Source organism: Mandrillus leucophaeus, unplaced genomic scaffold (genome assembly GCF_000951045.1).
Source record: "Mandrillus leucophaeus isolate KB7577 unplaced genomic scaffold, Mleu.le_1.0 Scaffold555, whole genome shotgun sequence".
NCBI lineage: Eukaryota > Metazoa > Chordata > Mammalia > Primates > Cercopithecidae > Mandrillus > Mandrillus leucophaeus.
In genome coordinates this window covers 685,625-700,960 of record NW_012105975.1, presented here as the reverse complement: position 1 = coordinate 700,960, position 15,336 = coordinate 685,625, and the positions used below count along the sequence as shown (strand labels likewise).

Genomic DNA, 15,336 nt, shown 5'->3' with positions numbered 1-15,336 from the left:
GTTATCAACAGAAAACACAAAAAGGTGTTGCTTCTCTTTCACATATTTAAAGTTTTTTATTTGATGGAAATTTGGGATGTACTTCTAGTGGCTCTAGATACTTGATTCCTATACATCTAAACCAGCAACCTGGAGGTAATTGTTTATATTCAAAGAAGAAAAATGTTGATGATTGGAGAAAGAAAAGAAATGTGTAAACTCAAGAAAAAGTATAAGTTGATAAATTTTTATATTTGTCATAGAGTAAAAGTTTGAGTAAATATTACTGAGGATTTGATCATTGATTTGCTGAAAATAATTTTTTAAGGAAGTGTAATGATAAGTCTATCTCAAAATAGGATTTTGGTTGTCTTTTACAGGAATTTGCACTACACAAATTGAATGCAGTTGTTAATGACTTCTGGGCAGAGATTTCCGAGTCTGTAGACAAAATGTAAGAAGTTATTTTTATAAATCAGAATAAGGTAGATCAAATTTAATTGTCAATGTGGGTCTTGTGGCTTATTGATTCATTTAGAAATTTGCTGTTAACTGAATTGTGGCTTGAATATTTAGATTTGGGATTTTTAGGGAAAACCACAGTTTGAACTAGACCTGTACTTCTAATTTCTTTCAGAGAGGTTTTATACGAAGATGAAGGTTTCCGGAGTCGGCAGTTTGCAGCCTTGGTGGCATCTAAAGTATTTTATCACCTGGGGGCTTTTGAGGAGTCTCTGAATTATGCTCTTGGAGCGGGGGACCTCTTCAATGTCAATGATAACTCTGAATATGTGGAGACTATTATAGGTAATTATCATTTATCTGGTAAGGCTTTATCTTGTCGGCTTCTTTCTTGCTATAGTGCACATAGAAGCTTTTTTCCTGAATTTGATGTTGCCAAATTTCATTTTAATTGGAAGTTCATAATCTTTGTGTAATAATTTTATGCAGGCTGAGTTTTTAGATCTGCCCTTCAACTGAGTGCTGGTTCTCAGCGGTTGTGATGATCACCAGTCCAATAAGCATACTGTTAGAGGAAAAGATTAAATCAGATTACTATGAGTAACAAGTGGTACCAGTTTATGTAGTTTTTTTTCGAATACAAGAAACCATTATTGAGTATCCGCATTGTGCTAGGCACCATGCTAGTCACTCTGCATACCATGGTTTATTCCACAACTACCCCGTGAGGAAGGAGCTAGCCGTTTTACAAATGAGACAACTTGGGTTTTGAGGTGATAAAGACATGGTTATTAAATAGGAGGATAAAATTTAAAACCTGGTTTTACTCACTCCAAAACCCATACTGTTTCTACATGTAACCATTGTTTTCTTACTTGTTTCCTTATTTTTGAAGGAAGGGGATAACACACGGGCAAGGCTTTGAATTCTCTGACACATATTTCAACCAGAGTTGTAAATTCAACCAGTTATGTAAGATTTTATACAAAGATTTTATAGCGTAAAAAAATGCTTGAAAACTCTTGATGTAGTAAATGAAAGAAGGGACTGCATACCCTTCAGACATGTCTTTTTCAAACTTTGGATTCATAGTACAGAGAGCTCAAGGGTATGTTCTGTCAGGACTGTACAGTGTAGATATTTCACATTGCTGATTAATAGAAGATCTGTATTATTCACTTGAACACGTACAAGGAGGAGGTTGGTATTCTCTTTCAGAAATTGGGAAATGCTGCACAAGGGGGTTGATGGAGGTATCTTCATCTGTCCCTGGGATTCTGTGTTCATGTTTTTAAAGTTTTTGCTATGATGATGATAAAATTTTGCAAGTTACTTTATTGCTGTCGGATGCTCATTGAATTGGGCTGTCATCTGTGAATCCAGTAGGAAGAACTGATGGCTTAAAAGGATGGACCATATTATTTGAAACTAGAGTACTTTCTTCACTTTAAGCTAGAAGTAGGGGGTGAAATACCTTACTTACCTCTTCTATTTGATGGATTTTTGTGTTTTAAATAGGGGCAGGATCTCACTGTGTTGACCAGGGTGGTCTGAAACTCCTGGCCTCAAGCAGTTCTCCTGCCTTGGCCTCCCAGAGTGTTGGAATTAACCGACGTGACCCACCACAGCCAACCTGTTTTTTTTTTGTTTTTTTTTTTTAATGAAAGTTTATGGGTTTTTTACAATAGTGATCTACAAATGCTTACAGTGCCACCATTGTACAAATTGTGCTTTTAAACTGGACTGTTGGTACGAAGTGCTATGGCATGGTAGATGCTTTCTCTGTCTCTAAACACTGTATGATTTTACCTTTGGAAGGTGAGTTTTGATCAATAGACCAGTTCTGTTTGCATTTATTTACTTAAAAGAGGGGTTCACCCTTGCTCTAGTTTTGTAGGGCACATTTTTTAAGATGTCAGTGAGATTCGTGAGGGGATATGCAAGATAGGATTTGGAAAAGGCTTTCTAATGTCTTAGTGAATATCGTAAACAGTACCTCCAGAAAATCCAGGACTCATGAATCTCCAAGTTATGACAAGGCTTTAGCAGGAAATGAGGCTGAGTTTTAGTTATAAACCTGGGATATATTTATGACATATATGTAAACCTGGTGAATGAGAACATGAATCTCATTTGAAATCTGGGACCTACATTTTTCCCCCTCAGTTATATAATCTAAGGAAAATTCCCCAGATGTTCTAATTTTGAGGTTCCTCTCTGATGCGGTAGGGGTAATGTTTCCTCACTTAACTACAGTTGGTTCAAAAAGCTCACATTAGGGCCTGGTGGACATTTTCTACAACTGGAATTCTTTAAGGTCTATTTTGTATTATAACATCCACTGTGTTTGTTTGTTTGTTGGCAGAGTTTTTCTCTGTTGCCCAGGCTGGAGTGCAGTGGCGCGATCTTGGCTCGCTGCAACCTCCACCTCCCTGGTTCAAGTGATTCTTGTGCCTCAGCCTCCCAAGTAGGTGGAATGACAGGTGCACAGTACCACACCCGGCTAATTTTTGTATTTTTTGTAGAGATGGGGTTTTGCCGTATTGGCCAGGCTGGTCTTGAACTCCTGGCCTCAAGCGATCCGCTTGCCTTGGCTTCCCAGGATTTTTGAATTACAGATGTGAGCCACTGACCCAGACCACTGTATTCTTACTAACTATACTTGAACCTTCATGGTTCTACCTGAATCTTGAATGTAGTATATTCCAATTTATAAAAGTCCTCTGCTTCCTTCAAAATATAGACCCATTTAACCCGGGTCATCTATTAGGCCAACAATCATTTCTGCTAGTTCAAATTATTTTTATTTCTTGGGGTGTGGTTTGTAAGTAATAAATCTTGCCCTCATCTCCTTATTTCTCTTTGAAAGGGAAAGAGACAAGCCAATGAATTATGGAGAGGATAATTAATGTATATGTCATTCCTCTTGGGTAACTGTTTTATCTTCCTTATGAAGATGGAAGGCTTAGGGAAATGCCCTTCTTTTGGTTGTACTTAGAAAGTTTAAGGTGTGATTGCAAAGAAATATAGCTAAATTGCAAATAAATGTTTCTTATCAGGTGTACTATTGATATCCTTCAGTATGTCACACCCTCCCCTCCATGCACCCAAATCATTGTGAAATAGGAAGCTAAATTGGGCACAAACACTTATGCATGAATGTTCAGACACCTTGGGAGAAATAGGTTCCACCTCCCTCACACTGAGACAATAAATAGAGTCAGGAACCACATAATGACAGACTACATAGACAACAGATGTCCCATAAGAGTACAATACCATATTTTTACTGTGCCTTTTCTGTGTTTAGACACAAATACTATTGCCTATAGTATGCAGGACAGTAATATGCTATACAGGTTTGCAGCCTAGAAGCACTAGGCCATACCATATAGCCTAGCTATGTAGTAGGTTATATACCATTTAGGTTTGTGTAAGTTCAGTCCATGATGTTTGCACAATGATGAAATCACCTAAAGATATATTTTCCAGTATGTATTACTGTCATTAAGCGACACAGGACTGTTTTTCAAAGGATCTGCTACAGTTACTGGAAAAGTTTTTGGAAATCTTTGGAATTGCCTTTTAAACCTGTGGCACATTGCAAGTCATTTCACCATTACTCTACAGAGACAATTTAGACATAGTTCTTACTCTCAGGTTGCTAATAGTTTCATTAATGCGAAGAAGTCCGATATACTACTATATGATAATTGCTATAATAGGCCTTTTAAAATAACTTCAGCAATGGCAAATGTTTGTTTTTTGAAAGTGACACAGCAGCTATTTGTAGCCAATTCTTTTGAATAAGCAGCTTAATCGGGTAGAGTAATAGAATTTTTATCAAAATGAAGTAACAAGATAAAAACTTCAAAAATAAATTAAATAAGAGACAGGGTCCCATTGTGTTGCTCAGGCTGGCCTTAAACTCCTGGGCTCATGTGATCCTTCTGCCTCAGCCTCCTGAGTAGCTGGGACTGTGGGTGAGCACTACCATACCTGGCAGATAGAAATGTTTTGAATAATGTCAACTGGATTGGAATTAGTGTATAGTTCTCCAGTGTAAATATTATGGGAGAACAGTGTTAATTCAAATTTATAAGTTCTAGCATTTCAAAATTTGGTTAGTGCTTTACTGTCATCCCGTAAGTATATATGATTATAAATGTAGGCATTGCCCTTTCTGATAGTTTAGCCCACAAGATAATCAGTTATTTTATTTCCTCAACAGCAAAATGCATTGATCACTACACCAAACAGTGTGTGGAAAATGCAGATTTGCCTGAAGGAGAAAAAAAACCAATTGACCAGAGATTAGAAGGCATCGTAAATAAAATGTTCCAGCGATGTCTAGATGATCACAAGTATAAACAGGCTATTGGCATTGCTCTGGAGACACGAAGACTGGACGTCTTTGAGAAGACCATACTGGAGTCGGTAGGTAGATGATGTTATTTTAGAGATTATTGTTGATGGGGAATCAGCAAAGCAAGTTATTCAAACTGAAACTTTCATAGGCATGAAAAGAAAATCTAGTTTAGAAATAATAAGATGCTCTTTTGCCAAATATCTTATTTTCATATTTATTTATGAACCTTGGTTGTGTTTTGTGTTCATGGAATATCTGCGTTTATCTTATCACATAATCCTTTGAAGTCTTGCATGGGGAAGTTGTATTAATTACTCTGCCCTTTTTGAGAATAGCCGGGTGCAGTGGGTGGCTCGTGCCTGTAATCCCAGCACTTTGGGAGGCCGAGGCGGGCAGATCACGAGGTCAGAAGATCGAGACCATTCTGGCTAACATGGTGAAACCCCGTCTCTACTAAAAATACAAAAAATTAGCTGGGCGTGGTGCTGGGCGCCTATAGTCCCAGCTACTCGGGAGGCTGAGGCAGGAGAATGGCATGAACCCAGGAGGCAGAGCTTGCAGTGAGCAGAGATCATGCCACTGTACTCCAGCCTGGGCAACAGAGCAAGACTCCGTCTCAAAAAAAAAAAGACAATAAACTACTATTTTAATTCATTTATTAGGGTTAAAACTACTCAACTATATTTCTGTTTTGCAGTGTTTGCAATAATTAAGACAATTTAAGTCACCAACCGAAGTGGTCAGAAAGATACAAAGCTGAGTAAAATGGACATTGATCTGCAGGCTTACTTGGCCTCACCAACTATTTCTTTCCATGAGCTAGCTCTCTGTACACTAGCCATTTTGGTGTCTTCTCATCTAGATGAACCCCGCCTCATTTCTCCTTCCAGAAATATTTTTTACATTTATTTATTTATTTATTTATTTTTGTGAGATGGAGTCTCGCTCTGTCAACCAGGCTGGAGTGCAGTGGCACAATCTTGGCTCACTGCAACCTCTGCCTCCGGGGTTCGAGCAATCCTCCCATCTCAGCTTCCTGAATACCTGGGATTACAGGTGTGTGCTGCCACGCCCAGCTAATTTTTGTATTTTTAGTAGAGATGGGGTTTCACCATGTTGACTAGGCTGGTCTCGAACTCCTGACCTCAAGTGATCCACCCGACTCAGCTGCCCAAAGTGCTGGGATTACAAGTGTGAGCCACCGCACCCGGCCTCCATTCCTTTCTTTGCCTGCTTTATTTCTCCTCACAATTCAGAACTTAGCTCAACTATCACTTGTTTGCAGAACTTTAATCCCAATACCCATGCCCTCCTCAACCCCTACAGCAAAGACTAGGTCCAGTTCTGTTGTTAATCTTATGGAGCCCTATATATTTTTTCATGGTGTTTATCCCTTGATAATTATTAAATAGTTAATAGCTATCTTTCCCACCAGGTGTAAGCTATATCGGGACAGGTATTTGTGCCTTTTTCACCACTGTATCCCCAAAACCTAGGTCAGTGTTTAACATCAATAATACGATTTGTTTAAATGAGTAAATGCATGAATGGCCTAATGTGATATAATGGCCTTTGTTTCCCTCTCAATTTCATTTTTGTACAGTTGTAGCCCATCCTTGTCTTCGCGTGTATAAGATTAAATTTTTTGCTTTCATTGATTCAACAAATATTTTTTGAATGCTTACTGTTTGCCAGATACTGTTCTAGGCATTGGAGATGTGCACTGTTCCCACTCATACATGTTTTGCTCTCTGTGGTTTCAGTTACCTGCAGTTAACTACAGACTGAAAATATTAAATAGAAAATTCCAGAAATAAACAATTCATAAGTCTTAAATTGTGCACCATTCTGACTAGCGCAATGAAATCTCTCACCGTCTCTTTCCATCCCACATGGGATGTGAATCATCCCAGTAGATCCATGCTGTATACACTGCCTATTAGTCACTTTAGTGGCCACCTTGCTTATCAGAGTGACTGTTGCAATATCACAGTGCTTGCGTTCAGATAATCCTTATTCTACTCAGTAATGGCCCCAAAGCACAAGAATAGTGATGTTGGCAATTCAGATATGCTAAAGAGAAGCCTTAAACTGCTTCCTTTAATTGAAAAAGTGAAAATTCCCAACTTATTAAGGAAAGAAAAAAGCATTGTATGCTGAGGCTGCGCTACAATGTACATAAGAATGAATCTTCCATCCATACAATTGTGAAGAAGAATACAGAAATTTGTGCATAATTTATATGGAGTTTGGTACTATTTGTGGTTTCAGGCATCCACTGGGGCTGCTGGAACATACTCTTCTCAGGTGAAGGAGCACCTACTATAGTAGCAAACAAGACCAGCAAATTTCCTGCCCAAAGCAAACAGTTCATTGGGGAATCTAGAAGGGGAACAAGCAGTCAAACAAATAAGTATATAAAGTAAAAGAATGAGAAATGTTTTTAAAAAAATAAAGCAGAGTAATAAATGCATCTTATTTTGCATCCCAGTGCACACATACATATAGATGTAATTTAAGCTTTATGAAACCAATACTTACCTTACTACTTGTGATATAACTCTGTTGTTTTTAAATTGTATTTTTTATTTTTTTAATTTGCTAATCACACTTCATTAAATTGATTTTATTACGCAGTGGGAAGTCACAGCTCACTTTTTGAGAAACATTCCTGTAGCTTTCAGTGTGCTAATTTATGTTGAAGGCCTTTTACAAGGTGAAGTCTCAAATATTGGGGGTACTTTAGAGAATCACCAAGTAAACACATAGAGCCTGGATCAAAGTTGTCTCATAGGGATAGCATCAGACAGATGTAACAGCACTCAGTGCTTGAGTCACTCAGAGCTGTGTTGTGTTTCCTGGCCAGCAATTAAGTGTAGGCAGTAAGTCATGAGGCAGTCTAGTAGCAAGGTAAAAAGCAGAAAGACTTCAGCAGACACATTTGGAAAACATAGCTACTTAGTGTATGGACAGTTGTATATCTTTTATAGTAATTAACAGCATCACTTTATTATAGTGCACTATGTTCATATAATGCTGATTCTGAGTACCACTAAATATTGTTTTTAATACATTTTTTATGATGATGTGAAAATATGTAATTCTTTTAAGATTTTCATCTAAAATGGTTTAAAATTCTTTTTATTGTTTAAGAGGTTTAAATAATTGTCTTCTTAGATTGACTAAAGAAGCAAGATTAAAATAATTCACTATGTAAATAAACATAATATCCAATAACTAGATAACATTGTATCTTTATCTCTTTCAGAATGATGTCCCAGGAATGTTAGCTTATAGCCTTAAGCTCTGTATGTCTTTAATGCAGAATAAACAGTTTCGGAATAAAGTACTAAGAGTTCTAGTTAAAATCTACATGAACTTGGAGAAACCTGATTTCATCAATGTTTGTCAGGTAATGATATTACATTATGTTTCATTGCATTGCTCCACGCTGTACTGTGTTACACCACTTCACATTTTATTACTTTATATTACTGTAATGACTTTATACATGTATCTCAATTGATCTTCACAGCAGCCCTGTAAAGATAAGGTATGTGCTTTATATTCCTTTTTATTAATAAACTAAATCTCACAACACTAAAAAGCTATTTTGTTGTAACACATTCTTTCTATGTATTTTTTCTTTTGAAAATAATCCAATCATTTAAGGAAATTTTTAGAAATAAAGAGGGTTTTTTAAAAAGCTAGAAGAAAAGATTAAAGTAGTACCTATGCTATACTATGTTGTTCTAAAGAGAATTCAAAGTGTATAAATTATGTATGGTTTCATTACCCTACACAACAAAATAGTTGGGTATCTTTATTTCTTTCTATATATGAATTTGCTTACCCATAAAAAGAATTTCAGATGGTACAGAAAATACATAAAATGAAAAGTAAAGCTTCCCTTTCCCATCATTTGGGCTTTTTCCCAAAGGTAAGACATAGATATTTTTCCCTACTTATTTGCACGTAGATCTGTTGCATTCTTTTAATGACTGTATTGTATTTTATTGACTGGAGGTGTGCATGGGTTTACTTTTTAACAATTGGTTTATTGTATACATTTTTTGTATTCTGTTTAGGGCATAGCATTTTATTTTACATTTTGTTATTAACTATAATGTGCTCCTGTGTATTTTCATCCTCTAGGCTTTAAAAATTTAGATTAAAACACTGTTTTTTACAATGCCTTTTAAAGCAAATTTGAAACAAAACACTAGAAGAAGAAATATCCATGTTTAAATCACCCAAAGTCAACTTACTATTCTAACTTGATTGTTTACATCACCCAAAGTCAATTTAGTATTTAATAGTGTATTTCCTTTCAGTTTTCTCTACGTAGGTTTTTGGAGTTTTGTTGTTTCTAAATATTTTTCATAGTTTTTTTAAAACTCACATGAAAAATAGTAGTTCCCTGCCCTCTTCCTGTCTGTATTTCAGTTTTATTCCTTAGAGGCAATTTTATTTCTTTCAGCTGTTTTATTCCTTATCCTTTTATTATTTTAAAAAACTTTATTGTTCATTTTTAAAAGAATATCTTTTTGAGCAGATAATATTTTCATGTGATTTCAAATTCAAAAAGAATTATGGGGTATACAATGAAGTCTTCCTATTACTTGGCTCCAGCTACCAAGTTCTTTTCTCTGTGGATAAACAAGATTAATTGTATATAGCCTTTAACATTTTTCCGTGTTCTAACTCTTCGTAGACTCTTCTTCTCTTCCTTGATTGTTGTAATCATTCAGTGTACGTACTTTGCCTTACTTAATCATTTCCCTATTGTTGACCACTTATTTTGTTTCTATTATTTCCTGTTCTTAATTTATAATAACTTTGATTAATGTGTTTATTTTGAAGTTGAGTTACTTGCTGCCTAAGAGAACAAGAAAATTTAAATTGAGTTTTTAAAAGAAAAATTCTAACTTTCTTGGATAATTTTGTTAAAACAATGGCAGATCATAAGAATAGTAAGAGAAATGCTTCAACATGGTAGTTTTAGTGTCTCATGACCTGGCCCAACACAACACAATGTATGTTAAATCAATGAGTAACTTCCATAACATATGGTAAGGCAAAAAATACAAATTAAGGAGCACTTAGGTATAAGTTATGGATAAGATTTAAAGAAGCCAGGATTCATTCAACAACCCCTTTAAGTACCTTGTAGATGAAGTTTTTAATTATTAAATAATTTTAAAACTTTCTTTCTCCATTTCAGTGCTTAATTTTCTTAGATGATCCTCAGGCTGTGAGTGATATCTTAGAGAAGCTGGTAAAGGAAGACAACCTCCTGATGGCATATCAGATTTGTTTTGATTTGTATGAAAGTGCTAGCCAGCAGTTTTTGTCATCTGTAATCCAGAATCTTCGAACTGTTGGCACCCCTATTGCTTCTGTGCCTGGATCCACCAATACGGGTACTGTTCCGGGATCAGAGAAAGACAGGTATAAGTACCTTTTTCTGCATGAAAACTAATTGAATAATCTTTATTTCATTTTGGGGACAGGTAGAATATTTATAGGAAGCATATTCTAAGAATAAATTTTGCCACTAGCTTTCATAGATTGTAAATTCTTATTAGGCTATTGCTCTGTTTTGTACTGTGCTGGGCGTGGTAAGGAAAACTGAAGAAATTGACCCTTCTAGAAAGAAATAGAAGTGATTATCTCATAGGGAGGACCTACCAGACAACATGTGTACTATTTAATCAAGTAAATTTGAAAACTCAGGTGGGTTAGGTCAGGGCTACCTTTTAGATATTTGGGTTAGATATATCTGCGTTAGATATTTAGAAAGTAAGGAACATTCTCAGCTTTTTCTGCTTTTATTAGAACTAAATACACAGATTTCTATAGTATTAGCAATTTGCATTCTGTACAAATTGATATGATATTAAAATTTTATTTTTCTGTATTTTACACATTTAGATCACTTACTAAAAACATCTGTGTGTCTTAGTTATGCCTGTTTATGCCAGCAGCCCCCTAGCCCACTCCTTCACTGGATATCCGTTGTCTGAGAACTTCTTTCATCTGCCACTCAGCCAGGGTCTGTGGTTCATACCCCGCAAGTGATTACTTCTTTTACATTTTTTCCTATACCTAACATTTCAACAATGTTGACAGCATCTTCAGGAGTAGATTCCATCTCAAGAAACTACTTTCTTTGCTCATCCCTAAGAAACAACTCCTCAGCCATTGATGTTTTATCATTAGACTGCAGCAATTCAGTCACATCTTCAGATTCCACTTCTAATTCTAGTTCTCTCACTATTTTCATCACATTTGCAATTCCTCCCTCCACTAAAGTCTTGAACCCCTCAAAGTCATCCATGAGGGATGGAATCAACTTCTTGTATACTCCTATTAATGTTGATATTTTGGCCTCCTCCTGTGAACCATGAATGTTCCTTTTTTCGTTTTTTTTTTCTTTTGAGGCTGTCTTGCTTTGTTGCCCATGCTACAGTGCAGTGGTGCAATCTCGGCTCACGACTTACTGCAACATCTGCCTCCCAGGTTCAAGCGATTCTCATGCCTTAGCCTGCTGAGCTGGGATTACAGGTGTGGGCCACCACATCTGGCAAATTTTTGTACTTTTAATAGAGACAGAGTTTTACCATGTTAGCCAGGCTGGTCTCGAACTCCTGACCTTAGATAATCCACCCATCTCAGGTGTGAGCCATAAATGTTCTTAATGGCGTCTGGAATGGTGAATCCTTCCCAGAAGATTTTCAATTTACCTTGCCCAGATCCATCAGAGGAATCACTTTCTATGGCGGCTGTAGTCTCAAGAAATGACTTAAATTATATGACTTGAAAGTAAAAATTACTCTTCGATCCATGAACTGTAGACTTGATGTTGTGTTAGCAGGCATAAAAATAACATTAATCTTCTTGTACAACTCCATCAGAACCCATGGGGGACCAGGTGCATTGTCCATGAACAGTAATATTTTGAAAGGAATCTTTTTTCTGAACAGTAGGTCTCAACAGTGGGCTTCAAATATTTAGTATAACACTCTGTAAACAGACGTGCTGTCATCCAGGCTTTGTTGTTTCATTTACTGAGCAGAGAATAGCTTTAGCATAATTCTTAAGGGCCCTAGCATTTTCAGAATGATACACGAGCATTGGCTTCAACTTAAAGTCACCTGCTGCATTAGCTTCTGACAAGAACAGCCTGTCTTCTGAAGCTGTGAAACCAGGAACTGACTTCTCTCTAGCTATGAAAGTCCTAGATGGCATCTTCTTCAAATAGAAGGCTATTCTGTCTACATGGAAAATCTGTTTTTAGTGTAGCCACCTTCATCAATGATCTTAGCTAGATCTTCCCGGTAACTTGCTGTAGCTTCTGCATCAGCACTTGCTGCCTCTCCTTGCACCTCCATGTTATGGAGACGGCTTCTTTCCTCAAACTTCATGAACCAAGCTCTCTGCTAGCTTCAAACTTTTCTTCTGCAGCTTCCTCACCTCTCTCAGCCTTTCCAGAACTGAAGAGTTAAGGTCTTGCTCTGGATTAGGCTTTGGCTTCAGGGAAGGTTTTGGCTGCTTTGATCTTCTCTCCAGAGCACAACTTTTTCCTTATCAACAATAAGGCTGTTGTGCTTTCTTATCATTTATGTGTCCACTGATGTAGCACTGTTAATTTTCTCCAAGAACTTTTTCTTTGCGTTCACAACTTGGCTGTCTGTGATGCAAGAGGCCTACCTTTGGCCTGTATCGGCTTTTGACATGCCTTCCTCACTAAGCTTTAGCACTTCTAGTTTTTGATTTAAAGTGAGAAATGTGGGACTCTCTCTTTCACTTAAGCACTCAGAGGCCATTGTAGGGTTATTAATTGGCCTAATTTCAATACTGTTGTGTCTCAGGGAATAGGGAGTCCCAAGGAGAGGGACAGAGATGGAGGAATGATCGGTGTGTGGAGCAGTCAGAACACACACATTTTTGAGTTTGCTGTTTTATATGGGCGTGGTTCGTGGTGTCCCAAAACAACTGCAATGGTAACTGTCTCTTATACACATCTAGATGTGTATAAGAGACAGAAACTATGGTAAGTCTTGCAACCAGGTATTGTAAGACCTACAATTTTGATTCTTTTTTCTTTTTCAAGATTCTTTGGGCTATTGTAGATTTTTTGCGTTATATAAGTCTGTGGGTGTTCTGATTGGGATTGTGTTGAATATCTTCAATTTGGGGCACATTGAAATCCTGATAATATTGAATATTGTAATCCAGGAATATGGTGATCTTTTTCATTTACTTAGGTTTTTTATTTTTTTTCTCAGTAGTGTTTTGTAGATTCAGTGCAGAGGTTTTACACATCTTTTCTTAAATTAATTTTCTTATATCCCTAAGTATAATTTGTTTTTTGATGCTGTTGTGAAGTGGTATTTTAAAATTTCTATTTTTTTTTTTGTTGGTAGTATATAGAAATATAATTGAGTTTTATATACTAACATTGAATCTTATGACCTTGATAAAATCATTTATATTTATAGCTTTATAAATGATTTTTTTAAGTAAATTTTTTAAAGTAGATCCTTTTATAGAATTTTCTTTATTGGCATCTTTGTCATCTGCAGTTAGAGACCATTTTACTCCTTCCTTTGTAATCTTTATACCTTTTCCCTCTCTGTTTTTTTCTGAATTGGCTGGGATTCCCAATACATTATAGAAGTGATAAGAGGCAGCATCTTTACTTTTTTCTCAATCTTAGGGGGATATAATTTATTTATTTATTTTTGAGACAGAGTCTCAGTCTTGTCACCTAGTCTGTAGTACAGTGGCACGATCTCAGTTCACTGCATCCTCCACCTCCTGGGTTCAAGCAATTCTCCTGCCTCAGCCTCCTGAGTAGCTGGGACTACAGGCGCAGGCCACCATGCCCGGCTAATTTTTATATTATTAGTTGAGATGGAGTTTCACCATGTTGGCCAGGCTGGTCTCGAACTCCTGACCTCAGGTGATCTGCTAGCCTCAGCCTCCCAAAGTTCTGGGATTACAGGTGTGAGCCATGGCACCTGGCCTATTTATTTATTTTTGATTTAACAAGTTTTCTTTCTTCTTGCCTTCTCCTTTTCTTAAGGTTTATGTGTGGTGGTTACAAGTTCCTTCTGAGTTAATCTTCATTTCTGAAATGATTTTTTTTCTCTTTTATTTCTCATTTTCCCTAGTTCTGTCATGTTAATTTCTGAGTTTTTGTAATTCTAATATGTAATATTCTGGTATATTTTATATAATTTTCCTAATTTCTCTTGTTTTGAAATAACTTTTTTCTAATATTTTATGAGTTTACTTTGATGCTTTTCTGTAGCTTATTTTTACTAAAATTAGTTATTCTAAACTTTTCCAAAGGAGGCTTGTTTAGGATAGTTTTACCAATTTTACTGCCCTCTAGTATTTCCTCTTCTGTTGCTTTTGTGGAGTACTATACAAAATTATGGCTTTTGTTTTAGGATCTCCTGGCTCTGTTTCCTTTCTCCATTGCCCAGGCTAGAGTGCAGTAGTGCGATCATAGCTCACTGTAACCTTGAACTCCTAGGCTCAAGTAGTCCTCCCGTTTCAGCCTCCGGAGTAGCTGGGATTACAGGCACTCACTACTATACCTGGTTCATTATTTTAATTATTTTGTGGAGACAAGGGTCTCATTGTGTTGCCCAGGCTTATTGGTACCTTCTTTATCTTTGTCCCTGTCTTTTTAACTTGGATTCTCTGCCCAGCATTTTTTCCTCAGTATGGTGCTTTGACCTACAAGGGAGTGTCGGCTGATTAGATTTAAGAGTAGTTGGGGTCTCAACCCCTTCTTTTCAAGCCCATTTTGTAACTGGTGGTGATTTTACTTTACCTGACTGTGTTTTGTGAATGAAGGAGGTATTTTGTCACCTGTTCTTATTGTATTTGTTGTCCATGGTTTTGCTAACCTAGTTACTTTGTATGTTTTTATTATTTGGAGGAAATTTAATAACTGGATTGCCTCCATCTTAGAGATGTGTAGAATTTTTTATTTCTTAGTGGTAATACTTAAGTAAACATTATTTTCTTGCAAAATATTCAATTTGGACATGGTTCAGATCTGTGGTATAAACAAATTGTACTTCTCTTTAGAAAAAATTATTGATTGTTGGTTCTTTTCATTTCAGTGACTCGATGGAAACAGAAGAAAAGACAGGCAGTGCATTTGTAGGAAAGACACCAGAAGCAGTGAGTATGCTTTTTTTTTTTTTCCCTTTGAGACAGGGTCTTGATCTGTCACCCAGGCTAGCATGCAATGGCACAGTCTTGGCTCACTACAACCTCTGCCTGCCAGGCTCAAGCTGTCTTCCCACCTTTGCCTCCCAAGTAAGTAGCTGGGATTGCAGGCGTGCACCACCATGCTTGGCTAATTTTTGTATTTTTTGTAGAGACGGGGTTCGCTGTGTTGCCCAGGCTGGTCATGAACTCCTGAGCTCAAGCAATCCATTTGCCTTGGCCTCCCAGAGTGCTGGGATCACAGGCATGAGCCACCGAGCCAAGCCACAATG

General features: G+C 36.8%; 1 protein-coding gene across 4 annotated transcripts in view; it reads left to right on the top strand.

Moving 5' to 3' along the window:
* Positions 1–15,336, top strand: part of PSMD1 (proteasome (prosome, macropain) 26S subunit, non-ATPase, 1) — a 128,044-nt gene that overhangs the window by 7,070 nt on the left and 105,638 nt on the right. For all 4 annotated transcript variants that reach the window (XM_011998082.1, XM_011998081.1, XM_011998080.1 and 1 more), the window contains 4 exons: positions 4,673–4,878; positions 8,079–8,222; positions 10,035–10,261; positions 14,956–15,016. In XM_011998082.1, the coding sequence (XP_011853472.1) occupies positions 4,777–4,878; positions 8,079–8,222; positions 10,035–10,261; positions 14,956–15,016 (534 nt within the window). In that variant the 5' untranslated portion in view covers positions 4,673–4,776. The remainder of the gene's footprint in view (positions 1–4,672; positions 4,879–8,078; positions 8,223–10,034; positions 10,262–14,955; positions 15,017–15,336) is intronic.